At 43.4% G+C, this 16,965-nt stretch overlaps 1 protein-coding gene across 3 annotated transcripts in view; it reads right to left on the bottom strand.

Moving 5' to 3' along the window:
* The window catches only part of FMNL2 (formin like 2), a 304,305-nt gene that overhangs the window by 104,492 nt on the left and 182,848 nt on the right, over window positions 1-16,965 (bottom strand). For all 3 annotated transcript variants that reach the window (XM_084893028.1, XM_084893029.1, XM_084893027.1), the window contains exon 3: window positions 5,098-5,178. In XM_084893028.1, the coding sequence (XP_084749154.1) occupies window positions 5,098-5,178 (81 nt within the window). The remainder of the gene's footprint in view (window positions 1-5,097; window positions 5,179-16,965) is intronic.

The raw sequence follows: 16,965 nt of genomic DNA, 5'->3' as shown, positions 1-16,965 counted from the left end.
GTCGGCCAGGTAAGCCATCAGAGACTCAGCGCCCAGGGTTTTCACTGGAGGGTGGGTCCCTTGGGCACTCTCTGCCTGGCCCATACCTCAGTCCAGCCTCCCAGAAGGAAAAGAGGCATTCGCCATCAACCATATTGTTGTTTAGACAAGTTGGGCACTGGGAGTGTTCTTATCAGCGAATGGGGGGGAACTCGCCCAAAATTCAAGTTCCCAATTGATAACCAGGATCCAATCTTGCAAACAGGTATTTCTAAGGTAGCAGGCTTGCTATGCTAACTCCTTTCTGCATGACCTAGCATTTCCAAAAACAAACATTCAGAGTTATCTCTGCCCGAGAGCCCCCATTCGGAAGGCCCCTGTTCTCAAGCACCTCCCTTGTACGTTTGAAATGTCCTTCCTCATTCCCATGCCTCTAGGACCCTTTGGATCCTTACAGAACATCCTTACATTTTTCTTCTTCAAGGAATCCTCCTCTGATAGTCAATGTGCTCACCCCTCTCTGCTCTCAACTCTATATAACCTCCAAGGATTCACTGGGTTGCACAGGACAGCAGTTCTTTGGAACACAATTTCCTACAGAGCACTTATTTGCAATAACTGAAGTCTTGGGCCACTCTGGAAGGACATTTCATGTGCCATGCCTTCTAAGAAGAGTCCTATGCTTTCTGTCCTGTAGGTCCAAACCACGTCATGTTACACTGTTCTCGGGAAAGGGTTGTGAGGATTCTAGCTCAGGATATTAGAAAGCCCTGTCTACTGCCATCACTGCAGGGTGCACAGGAGTATCCGGCTCCAAAGGCAGAGGTGTGCAAGTGCAGGAAGGAGAGAAAGCCTGGCCAGGAGGATTCCAGGGTGGGGGTGGGGAGAGCTAGGCCACGCCCCGGGTGGAACCTGGTGCCCCAGTGAAGACCCGGCCCTGCTCAGTACGGGCGGCTCCTGTCCCTCTCTCCTCTTCTGAGGGCCCTTTGCTTCTCACCAGGGCACTAAGGAAGCAAAGTCTCCCAGATTCCCCTGAATGCCATTCCTAAAGCACCCCAAGGACTTTCTCAGGTGTTTAGAATTTAGGTACAGTAGGATATATGAAATGAAAGCATCCTCAATGCAATGAAGAAAGGAAGACACTCCCTCTTTTATCAAGAAAGGCCTAAGAAATGGTCGCAGCATCTACAGTTTGGAGGGACACCCTACTGCTTCCTCCTGCAGAGCTCTCCAGCACTGAGGGCTGCTGAGGAGGGGGGTCTACGTACGGCCACACAGGTGAAGACACCTTTCCAGATGTGCTGGCTGCTCCCGAGGGGCCATTCCCATGCCAGAGTCACAAGTCTTGGGCTGCCTACACCTGCGGCCTTCAGAAGACAACTCGGTGTTCCTGGCCATGCCTTTGGCACAGTTCTGACTGGTTTCCTGAGGCCTCTGCCGGCCAACTCTGCCTCGTGCTTCCTTGGGTCAAGGGCAGCTCTTCCAGACATTGTCTGCCACAAGGGCACCCAGCGAAGCGAGGAGGACATAATAGACCATAAAAGAAAACCTGCGGGAGGACTAAGTGGCATATATCAAAACAACACTATCAGATAATGGGGACGACAGCAGCAGACAGCATTTATTAGCCATTTACTACGGTAAGGCACTACACTTTGGCAACTACATAGGACCTGAAGTGAAACTAAATTGATTTTGCCCTTGGACTGTCCTCTCTTGGGAACTGTTTGATTTTTAGCTGAATTCTAGACTACAGAGATGCTTGGCACCCACTCTGCTAAGCACATAAACAGCTGAGTGCCAACACTCTGCACTTCTACAATGGATGCAGAATGCTTTAAAAGAGAAATCGTGTGCCCGTGGGGACCCGCTAAAAGGAGCAGAGTACCATCCACTCAGTCTTCACCCCTGACCAGCCTCTCCCTAAGAGGAAGGCGCAGCGTGGGGATGGGCCCACGGAGGCAGCTGAGCCCTGGAGACGGAGACAACAGATTTCACCATCACAGAGGACCAGACTCCCTTCTCCCTGGTCTGTGGCCTTTCCCAGGCCAGACGCAAGCAACCCCTCCCACCTCCAAAGCATGGACTAAGCCAGAGGTTCCCAAACTTGTTTGTGCCGTAGACCCCTTGCCATGTTTTTTCGGTTTTGGGTAGACCCCCTACTTACCTGATATTGATTTTTTTGTAAATTTCTAACTGTAGTGAAGTTTAGTGTTAAAATTTAATAAAAAATAATGTACCTACTTTTCTCCAGCATTCTCAAACAAAATAACACTGATTCACTATAATTTGTATGATAAACTACCAGTTTATATTTTTTTAAATATTTTCTCAGCACTTTCCTATTCAAGATTCAGGAAACGAATGAACGTATTTTTCTCACATTCATATTTATAGAGTGACGAATTGAACAAGTCGGCGCAAGTTTGCGAAGCTTTGAGACAAAAATTGGCAAGAATGTTTACTGCGCGTATGCTTGTAACAAGATGATACTGGTATATCATTATGTGCAGGTTTTTATCCTACAACTTACACAATTTTATAAACATATATAATAAATTTTTTACTTCATAGGTACTTTTATAAATAATTTATATGTTTTTATATTATAAGATAATATGATGTAAGTAAATAGGTACTATCAGTGTATGTTGAGATCCACTATCGTGGACTCCCATTTTCATTTCATGGACCCCCAAATTTTTTTTTCACTGACGTAGACCCCTTGCAGGTTGTCATAGACCCCTGGGGGTCGATAGAGACCACTTTGGGAATCACTGGACTAAGCACTGCCGGGTCTGAAATGAGGAGGCTGGACTGGAGAGTTCTGATCCCAGAGACATCTCATGTAGGCTCTTCCTTTCCTGCCCTGGAGGGTTTGAAACTATTTAGAAGAAAATCTAAGTAGAATAGATGTCAGAATATTTTTTCAGAAGACGGCACAGGAAGTACCTTGTGTTCCGGATGAACAAAAGCTCAATGAACGAAGTACCCGAGGACTCCCAATGCAGTTTAGGGGAGACTGCTGGGCCTACACTATGGGGCCCTGGTTTGAAATCTTTTTGTTTCCCCCTCCCATATTACCACTGAGAACGTGAAACACATTTTAACTGCAAGCCATGCCTCATTCCAAACACAATCTCCTTTTCCCAGGCCTTGCGCATGACCGTTAGATTGAGTGGAACAGATCGTTTTCTCCTGCCAGCTCACAACAGAAATCAGAGCAGCAGGGACGGAGGATCCAACATCCATTTCGGGTTTTTTTTTCTGCGCCCAATGACTGATGGTGAAAGATGAAGCACAGACCAAACAAGGCCACTCAGGTGGACGCACAGGGCTTAGCGCCGAGACTGAAGGTCAGCCAAACAGACGTCGATTGTCTTGGGCCTCATGATCATTATTTGGGAGGGAGTAAAAACACTTTCTGAGCAGCTTGTTATTATTATTATTACTGTTATTTTCGGTCTTATATTCTTTGCCTCAACCCTGAAGAAATTGTTCCAAAGGGAAGCTGGGACATGCCAGGAGGAACCCCCTCTCCCCTCCCTGTGGGGTTTGGGGCTGGAGTCTAAGAAGCTCTCCGGGAGTTCACCTATTTTCCCCTTTCTTTTCAGAATCTGACAAGTGTTGCGATAACTGTTTGGGGATGGGACACACTCTGTGTGAGGGAAGCTCTCAGTCTTGCAGACAGACGTCGGCATTTCTGCAGCGCTCAGCTCGGGGTGAGTGTGCCTAACGCGTGAGCCATCCAGCAGGAAGGTGTGGAAGCCGGGGGACACGTGGAAATGTTTCTGAGGGAGAAGCTTGCTGCCCCTGTGCAAAGAAATGGCCCAGAAAACCACGCGGGGCCTTCTGCTTGTGTGCTGTGTGCATGGGTGTGCCTTCCCTTAACCCCCTCTAATCTGATGGCCGAGGCTGCTCCATCCTTGGGGGAGGAGACGAACAAGAATGAAACAAAGAATTACCCAGCTGTCCCTCTGAGGGGATCTGACAGAAGCCCTTTAGAAAAACAAACATGTGTGCGCCATATTTGGGAGCGGGTTGCAGGGGAGGGGACGCTATGAGACTTGACAGGTCCAGAAGACAAGGCTGTGTCATTGAAGTCCATCTGGCGTCTAGCAGACAGCACAGGTCTACATCCATTTCATCGTCACGTGGAGATGTGATTTCCGCTTGCCTGCGTGTTAACCATGAAATTCCACGAGGAAATAATAGCTGCTTTCCTTTGCTTAGCTTTTTTTTTTTTTTTTTTTTTGAAAGGGGGCACCGGGGGGTGACTGAAAGCAAAAAAATAAATAAAAAGATTTTTTTTTTTAATACAAGAGCCAAGGGCCCTGGAAACAGCGGCTCACTGGGAAAAGTGTGCCTTTCTCCTCTCAGGGGCCACACGCGGAAACAACAGAGGGGACTCAGCTCCAGATATTCTCCTTGCAGCCTTGGAAGCAGGAGTCGTGGTAGGTCAACCAAAAAACAAGCGCTGGCTGCAGAGGAGCCCTTTACCCATCTTAGCAGGGACGGCTCTGCCCCGAGACGTCCCAGGCCCGCCCAAGGCCCCGGGGCCGTGCCAGGCTGCCCGCCTGACCACGAGGCGCCATGTGAGCCAATTGTGCGGCTGCACAAAGCGGGGCTTGTCTGTGAAAGGGGAGCGTCTGTCAAGAACGGAGCGAGCTTATTCTCTCCTCACCTTCTTGGGGCCGGGGGCAGGGCCAGGGCGGGGAAGCTGCTAAAAGCATCAACACAGGATGTGAGAGCACAGCTGGGATGACAAAGCCCAGCGATTTGTCAAGGTCCCTGGAAACGCACCCAGACATGAAAGACAAGCCGGCCACGGCCCGGCTGCTTTCCTGGGCCCCCACGCGCTGCCCTGCAGTCGCCGCCTGTGTCATCGCACACAGCAGTGACTCAGTGGCCACCAGAGGGGATTGCCTCCCCTCTCAGGAAAGCTCTTTACACACACCCTCACGTGAGCAGGACAGCTTCTCCCTTTGTCTTCTCATGTCGGACCCTAGACTGTTTCTCTGGAGGCCGTGGCAGAGGAAGGAAGGACTTCCCCAGGGCAGAGGGTTCTGCCTGCTCCTGGGGCCTCGGGGACAAAGAGTGGAAATAGATCCCTCTTACCTTCCTGGTTACAGCCGGGTCCAGATAGCCTTTGAGCTTCTGAATGTACGTGTGGGGAGGATTCTTCACCTGGAACCGTTCCTGCAGGAAGCACAAAAACAAAGTAAAAACACCGCGTGTATGAAGGCATGACAACCAGCCATGCTCACACAGGTTCATATGCTGATCCAAGGCTGAAAGGAACTCACAGAAACAGATGTGGCAAATAATCAAATAATCACGGTGTCCTAAGGATGGTGTCCTCTCTGCAAAGGAGAGAACTGAGGCTCAGAGCAATCCGGCCCCTCCCTCAGGTAAGGCAGCTGTCAGTTCTGCTTTCTCTGCGGCTCTCATCCCCGGAATAATGTTCAGCCCAACCTGCAACCACATGCTCTTCCAGCAGGTCCTCAGTCTGCTGCGTGTTCGTTTGAAATCTTTAATGTTAGCAAATTTTTTTTGAATATTTATTAATTCTTTAGGGGGAAAAAACAACCAAAATTTGACTCCAACGCAATAAAAACCTCTCTGTTTCAAAAATGAGTCAAGAGTCCATTGCTAAGAGACTGGAGTGAGCGTGCATTTGTGTGTAAGCATACCCACGGGTGTGATCGCTCATGGGGTCCCAGGGCAGCCTAAACTAGAAGACCCACAATCTTCTAGTTTAAGCAAAACCATCATTGAAAGGAGCATATCTTATGTATATGCTATTTGAAAACAGACCTGATGTGGAACCCCGGAATCTGCATTCTAGCAAGCTTTATGCTGATGCCGCGGATGGAGGAACTACAGTTTGAGAAACTCATGCCCGTGTGTGTTGGGTTTTATAGACTATAAAGTCCAAAGCAGCATAATAAGCAGTAGTAAAACACTGGGTAGAGCACAAATGCCCACAAACTATAAAGTGGGTGGATAAATACTCATACTATGTTCATTGAACCGACTATCACAATGGAAATGAGTAACTGCACAGAGTGCACCGCATGCTCATACACAGACGGGTCCTATAAAGCTGACGTTAAGACAAAAAGAACACATGATTTCATTTTATTACAGATTTACACAAAACAGGCAAAATTAAATCATCTTTAATGATTTTATTTATGTCCGTGTGTGTGTGTGTGTGTGTGTGTGTGTGTGTAATAGAGAGAGGGAGGGAGGAGGGGGAGGAAAAGAGGAAGGGAGGTTAAGAGGAGAGAGAAAGAGAGTGAGAGAGCAAAAGATGACTAGCTGGAGGACTAAGGTGAGGAAAGGGAAATACGAAGTATTCCTTGAGAGGTTAGCAATGTTCTGTTTCCTGACCCAAGTCAGGGTACATGGGTGCTAGCTTCATCCTACTTGTTATGCTGTCCTTGGGTTTCACCTATGTACCTATGCTATATTTGACACACACACACACACACACACACACACACACACACACACACAAAAGTTTAAATAGTGTAATCAGCTCTAAATAGAAAAAAGCAAAGATTCATCATGAAAGCAGGACAATTCTGATAAGGTTCCACCCTACCTACACCGCAAAAGATGTTTTTCCTAGTAATTACTTTAAACTTGATTATTGCTTACACCTCAATGGAATGTTTTAGTATTTCCCAACACTGACATTGGCCAGCATGTTTAAGCATTTGTGTAGTCCATGTGAATTCTCTTTCTCCAACACAGGGTACCACAGTACTCTCCCCGGTCCACTCAAGTCTTGCTCACTTAAGATTCAGAAATGCTATAGATCATCTCACTATTACCAAAAAGGTAATCTTACTTGTGAAAGTATATGTTTTTAATTATGCTTTAAAATAGAAGGAAGTAGCTCATAGTGAGACCTCCATCAATATTTCCCCTTTATTTAAAAAATGATCAGGGTAAATGCTGTGGTATAGGTATATCAACTATATTGCAACAAAGCTGTTATCATAAAAAATCCAGCATACTATTTCTAATTATTCCCCCAAATTTTCTACCAGGAGAAACATCTCGATTGTATCTTGGGTCTATATAGTCATTTTTATTAATTTAAAACCACCATCACTTAGGTAAGAAATCAGAGGGAATCCAACAGCCCTGGGGTTTCAGCAGCAGCCCAGCTGAAGGCTAAATAACCACAAAAAGCTCTGACCTGAAAAGTGGGCTGACAGCTACCTCGTTATTTATTTCCAACCTTGCGTGTAATCACAGCAGATGCCAAAGATACAGTAGGATAGAATAAAACTTATGCTTTTTAACAATCCAATCCAATCATTCAAATTGTTAAAAAAAATAAAAAAAATAAAAAAAAATCCTATGACAATGCAAACCTGTGCTCCCTTTTGCTATAGCAACCACTTACTTCCAAATATAAGGCCCCTAACATAACCTCAAGGAAGTCTAACTCTGGCTAATGAAGTATCTGCTTGAGAACTTGAAATACCAATCTGTGGACAATTGCTGATAGATTTCTAATTTATGTTCCTTTAGGCAAAGTCTCCACACCAGAAGAGCCATATGTATTCCTTTAAACATAAATTCTGGTTGTCCTGGCCAAGTGGCTCAGTGGTTGGAGCATCATCCCATATGCCAAAAGGTTGTGGGTTTGATTCCTGTTCAGGGCACATACCCAGGTTTCAGGTTCGATCCCCAGTTGGGCATGTATGGAAGGCAACCAATGGATGTTTCTCTTTCATATCTCTCTCTCTCTCTCTCTCAACATATACTGAGATGAGGATTATAAATGAATAAGATAGATAGATAGATAGATAGATAGATAGATAGATAGATAGATAGATATAGTTGCGTAGCACATAAAACATTGGCATTCACTCAGTTAGTGAGTCCCATTTTTGATAGTCAATAAGTGTAACTTTCTCCACTTCCTGTTTAAGACTGGGATGACCCAGAAAGGCTTTCTCAACTCCAGGGGTGAGCAAAAGTAGTTTACAGCTGTGAGTAGGTGAAACACAGTTTACTCTTGTATTATTATTATTTATTGTATTTATTGGTATTAGAACTATAAACCTACTTTTGCCCACCCCTGAATACACTTTTATTGGTCCTACAAATATTTCCTTATAATTATTCCCCTGAAATTATGGACAAGGTCTAAATTTAATATTAATACACTCATACTTTTTTCAAAAGTGTTTATTAGCATTTGCTGCTGTGTTTTAGGCACATTTTTCACTTGTTTGAGAAATTTTTAATTTATTTCCATGAAAGAGAAAATAAAGAAGCCTGATGTCTTAAACTCAGTGGATCTATATCACAGCTACTTCTCGAAAACTCAGCCTGCATCCAGGGTTTCAACTGAAACTGCTGTGGCAGAAGAATACAAAGCCCCAATCATTTTCTTCAAACTTAAGGTTGTTTCTATAATCTCAAAAGGAACTACAGTTTGAGTTGTAAATCCAGCATCTGTCCCACCAGACCTTTTCCATCTCATAAATGTAGCCATTTGAACAAAAGCTAAATTTGGGGGGAATACACTGGAGAATGTCAGCATCTTGCCAAAACACATCTTTTTGTTTGGAAGGACTTTGTATAGATTACTAACATCATATTTATTTAAATTGATATGTTATCTCTAAATATTAGAATTTTAGATTTTGAATTGAAACCCCAAATTGCCTTGGATGGCAGTTTTCCATCACACTCACTTCCAAATGTTTCATCACCACATGCTAATTCAACAACTACCTACTTGTTCAGCATCATTGATATGGGTAGTTTAATTAAATTAAGTCCTCAATCTGAGTTACAATATATAGAAATATTCTTAGGGATAAAGAATTTATTTAATTATGGTGATTTGTTAATATGGATTTTTTTTTTTTTAGCCTATGAAAGAGCTTTAAAATACAAGTTTCTAATTTTCCAGGTACTCAGAAGAGGGGTTGCTGAGTCAAATGGTACCTCCACTCATAATTTTTTGAGGAGCCTCCATACTGTTTTCCATAGTGGCTGTACCAGTGTACATTCCCACCAGCACTGAATGAGGGCTCCTTTTTCTCTACAACCTCTCCAACACTTGCTATTGTCTTGTTGAGACATTCTAATAGGTGTGGGGTGGTATCTCACTGTAGTTTTGATTTGCATTTCCCTAATAGCTAGTGAAGTTCAGCATCTTTTCATGTATCTGTTGGCCATCTGTAGGTCTCCTTTGCCAAGATATATGCACCCTTATGTTCATTGCAGCACTATTCATGGTAGGGAAGACATGGAAGCAACCCAAGTGTCCTTCACTAGCAGACTGTATAAAGAGGATGCGGTACATATATACAATGGAATTCTTCTCAGCCAAAGAAAAGATTAAATACAGCCATTTGCGACAACATGGGTGATCTTGAGAATATCATGCTAAGCAAAATGTCAGATAGAAAAATGTTAAGAACCTTATTATTTCACTCATATAATAAATGGACAAACGGGAAAAACAAATAAAAACTCATAGACACAGACAATAGTATGGTGGTCACCAGATGGAAGGGTGGACAGTTTGGTGACAGAAGGTATAACTTTAGGTGGAGGGCAGATAATGTAATATATAGACTATATATCATAGAACTGTACAATCAAAACCTGTATCATCTTATTAACCATGTCACCCCAATAAATATAATTTTAAAAAATAAAATACAAATTTCTTCAAAATGTCTAATCAATATAGCATCACCACCATCTTGACCTCTTGCCACTCATCTCCATGTGTAATCAAACTTTATTCAAGTAATGTTCCTGGATAAGAAATAAAAATGGCTCTGGAGTTTTTAATCATTCCCCATAAGCATTCACAGAAAAAGAGCCCAAAGACATTTCTAAACATTGAGGCACACTAGACCACAGACTGCACTGGGAGGAGCTTAAAAGGAGAGAGAGGGTGACAACAAGCCTCAAAACCAGAACTTCAGTAAGCTTCTGTGTTGTTTGCAAATATTTTACTTTGAGTATTAGGAATTTAATTTCTCTGGTAATAACCAGAAAATGTCTTCTCACTGCTAACAGTGACCTCATTTATGCACTCCCAGGGACAATTACCTTTCCATCTGGGGCAGCACTTGTGTTTCTCAATGGTTAACATATGTATATGTGTGTGTGTGTGCCTAAGCGACCAAAACGACTAGTTGCTATGACACGCACTGACCACCAAGGGGCAGATGCTCAACACAGGAGCTGCCCCCTGGTGGTCAGTGCACTCCCACAGCCAACCTCCCCCAGCTGGCCAACCTCCCACAGTCCCTTCCCCCAGCCAGCAGGCCCCCGGGCTGAGACAGGGAACTAGGGGTGGGTGGTGGTGGATGCAGCCCCTTTCCTAGGGGGGCCAAGGGCCAACCTCCTATGCCCCATCCCTCCCCACAGCCAGCAGGCCCCAATCAGCCTGCCACCCGCCTGCCCACCACAGTGGGTTGTGGTAGTAAGGGAAGGAGAGGAACAGGCAGGGAACTGTGCATTGGCAGGGCGCCAAATGTCGGCATCAGTGTTGGCAACCGTTCCTTCTGCGCTCAGCCTAGTGACCATAACTCCCTCTCCGGCCCAGCCCTGATTGGCCAGGCCCTAATCTGCCCTGATCACCAGCCAGGCCTAGGGCCACCTGTGCACCAATTTCATGCACCAGGCCTCTAGTCTTTTAATAATACATGTAACTACATTCTTCAGACCTCTTAGCTCGCTCAAGCCTCCCAGGTGTCAAGTCAAGATTAACCCCACTGTACAGATGGCGGGACTGAGGCTCAGAAGTTAAGTGACTGCCTTCAATCAGACGTGGGGGCACACAGCAAGGATTCAAACGCAGGTTCTCTGAATCTCTGGCCCCTGCTCTTTTCACCACACTGGAGTAAGTGTGCTCATCTTGCTTCTGATATCGTTTTTAAAAGGGCAGAAACATGTTTTCTTCTTTGAGTTCCCTTATGTAGACAAATATTTGGCACACGGTTAGTCTTTAATAACGTTCAAAGAATTAAACTTCTTTTAAATGTCATATACAAGTCATAAATTAAGGGTAAAAAGTACTTTTAAAGTTTAAAAGTATACAAAAAGATTGTAAACACTATATGGAGCATATAGCCAGCGGGTCCTGGGCTAGAAGTAAGCCAGCCAAACTCATGTCATAGCTCAAGAACATCTGCTGATAAGCATGTGTTGTATTTCGAATGGCTCTGAAACTGCCTAGTGCCTCTCATTATTATGCAGTTCTCATTAACTCAATCTGCCCAGGCTTGTTCGGACTGCCGTGACCCCCCCCTTTCTTACCCCCCCCCCCCCCCACACACTCCTCCCACCAGCCATGGGGAAGGTTAGGCAGCCTAAACACAGGCATGGTCTGCAGATAAGGAAAAGACAAAGCACTGACTGGACTCCACTTAATGACTAAGGTTCAAGTCTACCAGGACCCGAGATGGAAAACCAGGCTATTCTTTTAAAGATGATATTTATAAGAGTTTATTTGAGGGGGGTGGGGGGACACAAAAACAAAAATTCAGGCCATTCTGGGTGTTTGATTTTTAAATAAATATATTTTTATTGATTTTAGAGAAAGGAAGGAAGAGGGAGAGAAAGAAACTTTGATGGGCTGCCTCCTGCAGGCCCCTATTGGGGATCAAGCCTGAAACCTGGGCATGTGCCTTGACTGGGAACTGAACCAGTCAACGTATGGGTGCAGGGTACCAAGCACAACAACGAAGCCACAACAGCCAGGACCCCAGGCCATTCTTAAAGGAACCAGGAGCAGGGGCTGTGACAGGAGTATACTAAGTTAATTAGGGAAAGTCACAATAAAGGGAATTAATCAGCGGCAATGCCACAACACGGCCTCTTCCATTAGACACGGACTGGCAGTTCTTTCCAACCAGCAGCACCGTGTCTTTGGGGCCTCCCTCCATCCATGCCCCCCTTTCTCCACCTAAATCTAATAGAACCCTTTCCGCATAAAGAATGGGGGTTGGACACTCCACTCACCTAACAAAACGTTTCTAACCCTTTGCATCTCCTCTACCCATGTGTATAATTACATGAGAAATTACTGAATTGAGGTTAATTTGATGTTAGCTGGACTTACACCAAACTAACATAAGCATTTTCATTCTGTAAGTTATATTTGGATAAGCAACACCAAAATCAGACAAAATTTCACTTAAATTTATCTTATACCTTCATAATCTTAGGCTGAAGAGAAATTACAGCGAGACACCTAAAAATAAGGATGTCTCTGGGAAATGGATGGCTCATGGGAGAAAAGCTCACTTGAGTTTTTCTCCCAGTCTGGGATGGACACAGGGTCGCGGGCTCTATTTCAGAATTGCTTAAGCACCCCTAGGGATAAACTGGATGTCACCGTTGTTATGCAATATTAATGTTTTGTGGTTGGGTTTTTGTTTGTTTATTTGTTTGTTTGTTTTTGAGCCTGTAATAGTTCACCTTAGATAGTGAAAACTCAAAGCGTTTGAATAAACTCACTACACTTGAGTGATTTTTCCTCCTAGAAGTTGAAGGTGGCTTCCTCTTCCAAGGCTGAGTAAATGAGCCATAATTACAGCCAGCAGCACTGCCATTAGCGAGTTCTACTTCACAGGATATAACTTGGTCCTAAAAGCTCTTCAGAGCTATGTTAACTGGAATCATCCATGTCCTCAGGGAGTTTACCCTCTAAAATGGGAAATGATGACATGAGTACCAGGGAGAAGAAAAGACAAAGGGACATTAACACTGCCTACAGACAGAAGTGGTTTATACGGAATAGCAGAGGCCAAGAATCCTGCGCTGGGAGGAGGTGCCAAGACCAGAATCAGGGCTCCTAAGCAGGAGGGCCTAAGGGAAGCCATGACATCTCAGCCCTCACAAAACAATTTCTACAAATAGAAAAAATTCACACAAACAGATCTAGATCCACACCCCCCCCAAAAAAAAAACAAAAACAAAAAAAAAAACAAAGGAGAGAACCCGAGTCCCAAGGGAATGCATATGCCATGCCCTTCTTCCCTCAGAACTCTCCGGCACTTCAGAGAAGCCACCAAAATGCCCCACCTATGGAAAGTATGAGGACAATTTAGAGAAAACGAAGGAAAAGTATTAAGACTCTACCTACTTATGAAGATAAGCAAGAAAAGCAAGTTCAGATGGGATTCTAATTTTGTCTAACAACGACCAGAGGCAGCTAGTGCCAGCTGTGATCCTAGTTAGAAGGGTCCCTGTAGTTATTATTGGATGAAACATTTTGCTAAATAAGTCCCTGTCCCTGAGTATCTTAAATCTTGCTATCACATTTAAGTCTCCTGTTTCTAAGACACCCACGTGAAAAATACCAAGGTAAAAAAAAAAAAGAAAAAGTCTTTTTATTCTTATACTCATCCAGAACACATTATGCAAGACGCTCTATAAAAAGCACAAAATGAAACAAATTCAACTCCAAAACATTAAATCTCATCTCTGAGAGATAGCAGACACTGCTGTAATACAAAGTAGACTATGATCAGAACCATATGCGATCCTCTGGAAGTTCAAAGAAAGGTAAGGCTCTTTCCAACTGAGATGATCAAAGAAACATCCCTGGAGAAAGTAGCTTTGGAACTGAGTTTTGAAGGGCAGGCAGCATTGACTAGTAGATATCCTGGGACCGTGTGAGAGGCAGGAGGCAGAGGAGTTTTCCAGATGGGGGCACCTGGGAGCAAAAGTAGAAAAGCATGGGGCATGTGCTAGGATCTTCAAGGAGGTGAGCTGTGTCCCAGTGATAAAGTCTATGAAAGTTAATGGCACAAAGGATCTAAATGGGAACTGGGAAAGGACAATGGCAGGCGTCAAGTAATAGGCTATTGCGTAGGACAGGGAGCCAATAAGGAGTTCTGAATAGTGAAAGAGCATATGGGTAATAGTGCATCACTCTTCTTTCTTCATTCCCAACTTTACAAGTTGGCCATTTCTGCACTAGACTAGACTTGAAAAAATCAGCATGTCAAATTCATTCCACAGCCATAGTTTCTTGGAGCGCCTTGAAGCATTCTTCGGCTCTGAATATGAAATCATTTTCCTAGACTGAGAAGAGAGGACAACTTTCCAAGTGTTCCATTACAGCTCGCAGACTGAAAATAACTTTTGATGAGAGTTTTCCAAATAATTGCCTTTATTTAGACTAGCAAAAGTTTCTTCTAGTTCAACGGGTCTTTCCTAATCATAACTTCGGATAATTCACTCTCTAATATGTGATATGATTTGGACTTCTTTAATCCTATTGATAGTTCATCCTTCTCTCAACTTAAAAAGCAATGTAACTGAATTTGTTGCATTTGCATGAAGGAGGTCATACTAATAAAGTTTGTCTGTTATCTCATGTTGTCCTAAGAAAAGACAAAACTGTGACTACTTGACATGGAGCAGTGTTCAGTAAGTGCAGTTGTTATTGTTAACTAGGAGCCCAGTGTATGAAAATTCATGCACTGAAAGTGGTGGGGAGGGTCCCTCAGCCCAGCCTGCCCCTCTCACAGTCCAGGAGCCCTCAGGGGCACAAGGCAACCCAGCAATCAGGAGAAGGTGACACCCCCATCACACCTCTGCTGCTGCCACTGCTGACAGCGCAAGCCTCAGCCGGCCCTGGTTACCTGAGCCTTGGATGGCCCTGGGCGGCTGGGCAGCTGCCATTCGAGACTTGCCTGCACCTCGGGCTAGCCCTAATTGGCTGGGCAGCTGACAGCCAAGGCTTGCCTGTGCCTGGGCGGCTAGGGGGCTGAGTGGACTGGGGAACTGGTGGACTCCGGAGGCAGGTGCCCCAGCGGGGCTGAGGGGACTGAGTACCGCCATCTTGTGTCTGTGGGCACCGCCATCTTTGAGGGTGTGGCAATCAATTAGCATATTTCCTTCTTATTGGCTGTGGTTGCTGCCATCTTTGCAATGGTGTGAGGGTCAATTAGCATATTCCCTCTTTATTAGATAGGATTAGGTAGGATGAGGACCGAAGAGCTGTATAGAGTGATGGAAAGTCAGATTTACACTGGAAAAGCCTTCTGATAATCTTCATATCTATTGATATTTTCTCTCTTCAAACGCTAACGCTTTCCCTTCATTTAGACTGGCATTTCTTAAAATACCCATGACCAAAGGCCTGCATCTAAAGCAACTGAGGTTGCTTGCTAAATGGCAAAAATTCTCCTGGCCCAAGTCATCAAGTACTCAAGAGTCTGCATTCTCTTAAATTCCCCAACTAGGTCCTCTGTCCATTAAAGCTTCTGATTGTACTTCCTACTGTGGACACGTAAATACCCTCTCTTTACTCAGTCTACAAAGAGAGCATACATATCCCTCATAAGCAAAGACTTAACAAGATTTTCAGTTACATTTAAAGATATAGACTTACATTATAAAATCACAGCTACAGTCTATGCTTTCAGGAAAACTGTGTAAAATCTCTGGGGAGTACTGTTCCTGTAAAAACGCAAGGGGTATAAACACACATTGTTGTTTCTTCACAAGAAAAATGGAATATGAAACCCTTTCTCCCATTTTTATTACAATTCCAGAAATCTTACTTAAGGATGCCTCCCAAACAAGAATAACACACTTAGAAAGATCTTTAAAGTCTCCTGAGCTAACCAAGCATCATACAAACAAAACATGGAGGAGGAAAAGAAAAATAAGCAAGTTCTGATCCTGATCAAGGCAGAAGCAAACAAAAAGACAGAATAAGCCTTAGATTTCTTGCAGAAACCATTAGATAATTCAAGATTTAAATAAGAGCGATAATATTTTTCAATCACTGCAGAATTGGAAAGAATGGCAAGTTCTTATCTTGATTGTTTTCTGACAATTATACTAACTAGAGTCTCTGAAACCTCATTTGCCCCAATTATAACAACATGCAAATACACAGGTATAATCCTCAGAATTTCCATAGATGCTTGCTTGAACTGAATGAATGCTAATATTTGTGAAGAGCATAATGTATGTCAGGGAACAGGGGAAGAGGTAGAGAAGGTAGATGCCTTCCATTAAAGTCAACAAAAGTGCCTAGTCATATAAAGAAAGCATCCTTATGAAGAGAACGTAAGGGTTGAAAATAGGGGAACTTATCAGATCTTAACCATACCCTCACCACATGCTTTCGACATAGATGTAAGCATGAGAACCAAGCTCAGAATTCTCAACTTCAACACTTATGGTGCAGTTTACAGTACAGAAACCATTGAGATGGTGTTTAACAGTATAACTTGGTTTTGAAAATGCAGTGATATAGCATAAACCACACCTTTTTTCCATAAGGGGATTAATGAAGTAGTGGGAGTCATTTAAAAACAGTATTTCTCTGGGATCAAATCATTGGAAACTTTTATTTCAAAATTATATCACTTAACATAGCACTAAAAATAATGAAAGACTTAGGAATAAACTTAACAAAATATGTGCAAGACCTACCCACTGGGAAGCTTCTAAGCACTCCAGGCAAGATATTAAAGCCCTAAATAAATAAAGAGGCCATGTTCACAGATCAGAGGAGTCAATGTGGCTAGGATGTCCGTGTTTCCGAAATTGATACTTCAAACAAAAAAATAATTTAAAAAAAAAGTAGTCAATGCAACTTCAATCAAAATCCAGGAGGCTTTTTCTTAAAAATTGACAAGCTAATTCTAAAATTGATATAAAAATGCAAAAAAAAAAAAAAAAAATTTAGAATAGCAAGAGTAATTTTACAGAAAAAACAATATTCACACTACCTTTATTTAAGACAGTGCTATATGACAAAAGGAAAGATATAAAGATCAGTGGAACAGGAGAGAGTACAAACATAGGCCCACACAATTTGTGTTTTTCAGGTACTAAGGTAGTTCATGAAAAAAGAAGTCTATTCAACAAATGCCTGAAGCAGCTGGATAAAGATATGAGGGGAAAACAGTGAATCCCCAGGCTTACTTCACACTCCTTTGCCAAAACAGACAACAT

Source organism: Pipistrellus hanaki, assembly GCF_964339955.1.
Source record: "Pipistrellus hanaki genome assembly, chromosome: 8".
NCBI classification, from domain to species: domain Eukaryota; kingdom Metazoa; phylum Chordata; class Mammalia; order Chiroptera; family Vespertilionidae; genus Pipistrellus; species Pipistrellus hanaki.
This window is presented reverse-complemented; position numbering and strand designations above follow the sequence as displayed.